Below are 4542 nucleotides of genomic sequence, written 5' to 3'. Positions count from 1 at the left end.
CGCCAAGCCTTTTCTTGGTGGGAAATCCTCGGTCAAAGGCATTACAAAGAAGTCTCTATATAACGAGGAGTGCGGTTGGGATTTAAGCCCCCATCACCTCCCCGCACTGTAACGAAGGGAAGCCTGATGAACTAGGAGGTCCTAGCATAGCATGACAGCTGTTAGACACACGTAGCGCAGATGGGGATGTTGCTGGAAGTACCTTGCAAGATTGCAAAACACAGTCGCTTTTCCCCCAAGAAAATCCACTTCGTTCCACAGCCCGGGAAGCGACGAGCCCAAAGCCCCTTCCCGCGCTCGGGGAGTCGTCTTCAGCCTCCGTACTCACACCGCCAGACCGAGTTCGGACTCTGAGCCCCCCGCTGTCTCCTCGTAAATCCAAAAAATATCCCCGATACGGCGGTTTTCTGCATAGGGTGGTTTATTTTTACCGATGCTACTCGGGCAGACACTGTGGTTTACAGCGACCACAAGCAAGGACCTGCAAACGCTACGTCTACCCAGAATGATGGAGGGGAGGGAGGGAGACGGAAGCGCCGGCGCCCGGCAGCGGAGCCCTGGCGAGGGGAGGGCGGCCGCGGAGGCCTCCCGGCCCAGGCATCCCCCCGCCGCCCCCGGTGGAGCCCTGCTCTGCCCTGCCCTGCCTTGCGGGGCTTGTCCGACGGGCGGAGCAGCGAGGGGCTCGGGTGCGCAGTGGAGGGGGGTCCCGGAGCCCCCCGCCCTTATGCCGGTGCTGGAGAGGGGCTAGGCGGGGGGCACACTGCGGAGGGGGCCAGGCGGATGGAGCGAGTGGCAGGAGCCCCCGCTGCCCCGTCCCGGAGCGGCGGGCCTCACTGCCTGCAAAATTTGCACTTGATAATTTTCTTAAAAGCACTTTGGAAGTCTTTGTTGAAATAGGCATAGATGATGGGGTTGAGGAGGGAGTTGGAGTAGCCCAGCCAGTTGATGACTGCCCCCAGCCACTCGGGCATGTAGCACTTACTGTCGCAAAAGGGCAGGACCAGCGCCACGATGAAGAACGGCAGCCAGCAGAGGATGAAGGTGCCCATAATGATGCCCAGGGTCTTGACAGTCTTCCTCTCCCGGGACAGAGCCATCCTCCGCTTGGCCTCTGTGTTCTTCTCGTTGCGTGTCTCGAAGCAGGGGGGCGGCGGGGAGCCGCACGCCTCGCTGGGCAGCGGCAAGTGCGTCTTGGAGGAGCTGTGGCAGCGCTGGACCTCGATGATCTCCAGGGCGGCCCCGTCTTCGCCCTGCCGTACCGCGCCGTTGACACAGGCACCGGGCTTGGGTTCCACAGTCCGCCGCCAGCCCTTGCTAGGCTCCCCATTGCTTTTCTTCTGCAGAGCGGCCGGGGAGAGAGTGAGGCAGGTGTCGGCTATTTTCTTCTTCTCCGCTTTCTTGACTGTCTTGCGGATCCTGAAGCGGGCCGCCTTGAAGATGCGGCCGTAGAGCACCAGCATGAGGAGGAGCGGGATGTAGAAGGCGCCGAAGGTCGAGTAGATGGTGTACCCGTGGTCCTTGCTGATGGTGCAGGCATCGGGGTCCGAGCGGTCCTCGGGCGTCCTCCAGCCCAGCATGGGCGGGATGGATATCAAGAAGCCGATGAGCCAGGTCAGGCTGATAAGCGCGGCGGCCCGCCGGGGAGTCCGCTTGTTGACATAGTCGATGGGGTCCGTGATGGCCCAGTACCTGTCCAAGGCGATGGCGCACAGGTGCAGGATGGAAGAGGTGCAGCACAGCACGTCCAGCGAGATGAAGATGTCGCAGGTGACTTGCCCCAGCGTCCACTTGTTCAGCACCTGGTAGAGGGCCGCCATGGGCAGCACCAGCACGGACACCATGAGGTCGGTGACGGCCAGCGAGCCGATGAGATAGTTGGCCACGGTTTGCAGGGAGCGCTCCAAGGCGATGGCCGCGATCACGCAGGCGTTGCCGCTCACGGCGCACAGGATTAGTGTGCCCAGGAGCAGGGAGGTGAGCAGCTGGTAGCCCAGGGTCACCTCGGCGAGGCCGGGGCCGCCTGCCCCCTCGGGGGAGCGCTCTGAGGAGGTAGTGTTGTTGGCCACATCCATGCCGGGCGGGGGGGTCGCTTCAGGAGACGGGCATGGGAAGAGTCGCCGGTCACTTGTGCGCTCCCCTGGCAGGAGGCATCGCCGCCCCGTGCGCTTTGGCCACGCTGGGCAGCTCCCCCCCCCCCCCCCCGCCACCCCTCCCTCCCCTATATAGCGCGGCGGGAGGCGGCCGAGGCCCGGAGGACGGCGGCTGGCGGAGCCGCCCCGCGCCCGCCCATCCCCGCTGCCTCTGCCCAGCGTGCAGCCCCGGGCGGCGGGGGCGGCCCTCCCGCCGCCGCTCGCCGCGCTGCTGCCCCTCGCTCCGCCGCTCTCCCGCGCCGCTCCTTCCTGCTCTGCCTCTCCACTCTCCCCTCGCTTTCTCCCTCCCTCCTTCCCCTCCCCTTCCGTCCTTCCCCCCATCCCGCCCTTCTGCGGGGGGGTCTCGTTGGGTCGCCATCGTCCCCTGGCGCCGCCGGCGGACCGGGCGGGAGGGCGCCGGTGTCCGTCACTTCCCGCCGCCCCCTCCCCGCTGGGGGGACACCGCAGAGAAACCCACCACGACTTCCCCCACACACACCCTCCCCCTCCAAATCTCCTCCCCGCAGCTCCGCCTCAGGCAGCGGGAGCTCTGGGCTTCCCCCCCGGCAGCGGCGCCGGGGCTTGTGCAGGGTGTGCGAGGCGGGGGGTGGCCCGGCACTGCCGGCTGGGGCGGGGGGCACCGCACACCCCAGGGCTGCCTGCGAGTGGGGGGTCCCGGTGCGGGTGGCTCCGGGGCTGCTTATCGCCACCTGCAGGCAGGCGGCGGCGGCCCGAGGGTGCGGCGCCCGGGGGGAGCTCGGCCGGGCACCCCCGGCCGCGGGGCCGGCGGGACTTTCTCCAGGTCTGCACCCTCGCCCCCTGTCCGGCCGCCGCTCCGGCCGCGGCGAGCATGGTGCTGCCGGGGTTGCCCGGCGAGCAGCACCAGCCACGCCGGCGCGGGTCCAGGGAGAGGGGGATCACTGGGAAGCAGTGTCGCATGGGTATCTCGGGAGGGATTGCTGAACAGCCCAGTGCCGGGCAGGGCTCCCCATCAGTCGCTTACGAGTGCTGTAGCGATGAAAATCCCATTCGTGATGATTCATGCCCTCGGCCCAGCGTCCTGCCGCGGGGAGGGCTGTCGCTGCCAGTGCGCGGCTCCCCGCCGTGCAGTTCCCCGCAGAAAAACGGCATTGCCCCCTGGCCCTCCCGAGGCGGGAATTACAGTGCAACACACTATGGAAATCACTGTCCTCTCAAGACAAAAACGACAGCAACAACAACAACACGGGGGGGGGGGGGGGGGGGAGAAAAAAGAAATATAATGCGTTACGGTTCCTCCGGATAGGAGGGGGAAAGGCTGAGTCTGAAAGTGAAATGAGAAAAATATCTCTGGGGACAATCTTGAATAAAAAAGAGTGTCAGATTGACACATTATAAGCAAATCAGTTACTATCCAGTAAATAGAACAAACAATCACAAACCTGGGAAACATCTGTCATTCAAAGGAAAAGAAAAGTGATGTTATCGACAGGCTTAACTCTAGCTGTCCGTGAAAGGTAAAAGAAAGTCCTCTGACTAACTTCTGTGGCTGGCTTTCTACTGTCTTGCGGCTCACTATTTTTAACGATGTGAGATCTTTCACTCTGCTTTGTAATTGTGCGGTGCAAGCTCAGAAAACGCAGAAAGCCAAATAAGTAATTGCTTAACAGGAAGATTTGCCAGATTCTAACTTAATCAAACTTGAGACGAGGATCACAGAGCCTGGCTTGCACACGCTCGGGTTTCCTCATCTTCTCTCAGTCAGCACTTAAAAATAAGGCTGAGTTCACAACTTCACAACATTTGGACAGATTTCCGACAGTTCCTCTTTACGAGGGGACCAGGCTACATTTCCTCGCCTCTAGGCTTGCAATCTTAACTATAAATGATCAAGGCGCGGAGATGTGCTGTATAAGCGGAGCAGAGCTGCACCCCTGCATGCCGGCTGTGTCAGCCGATCGTACTAAAATTTACATTCTCTGTGCCCTATTGAATGAAAACTTCTACTGTTGAGACACAGACAAAACAAAACGTAATCGATATTTAAGTATGCTTTGCTCCTTCACTACCAAAACCTATTTTCTTTTTAATGTCTCCTCAAATGCACGGCACGGCTGGCTTCTAAACAGCTGTCTATTTAAAGACCCTTTCCCTTCAGCGAAATCGAAGTTTGTGCTTCTTATAGCCAGCCTGATGCAATGAAGAAAGTGCGTGCCTGGGAAGCAGGAAAATCTCAAGGAGATTGTCCCACCTTTCTTGCATGGCGGTGGGCAAGCCATTAACCTAATTAGATTAGTCTGAAATTAGCGTTTCAAAGCCACAGGGCATGCGGGTTTTAGGAATCCACGAAGGGCTCTTGGGGAAACTGTTTCCAGAGGTGTTTTGCGCTGACACGGCCAAGGGAAGTCAACCCCAGACACTTTTTGCCGAGAAA

At 60.9% G+C, this 4542-nt stretch overlaps 1 protein-coding gene across 1 annotated transcript; it reads right to left on the bottom strand.

Annotated features, from left to right (window-relative positions):
• Positions 1 to 830: 830 nt before the first annotated feature.
• On the bottom strand, positions 831 to 2072 carry HTR1A (5-hydroxytryptamine receptor 1A). Its single transcript, XM_075136698.1, has one exon. It carries the CDS (start codon positions 2070 to 2072, stop codon positions 831 to 833), a length of 1242 nt encoding a protein of 413 aa, XP_074992799.1.
• Between the last annotated feature and the right edge of the window lie 2470 nt (positions 2073 to 4542).

Source organism: Calonectris borealis, chromosome Z, assembly GCF_964195595.1.
Source record: "Calonectris borealis chromosome Z, bCalBor7.hap1.2, whole genome shotgun sequence".
NCBI lineage: Eukaryota > Metazoa > Chordata > Aves > Procellariiformes > Procellariidae > Calonectris > Calonectris borealis.
Note: the sequence above shows the minus strand (reverse complement) of the source record. Positions and strands in the feature narration are given on the sequence as shown.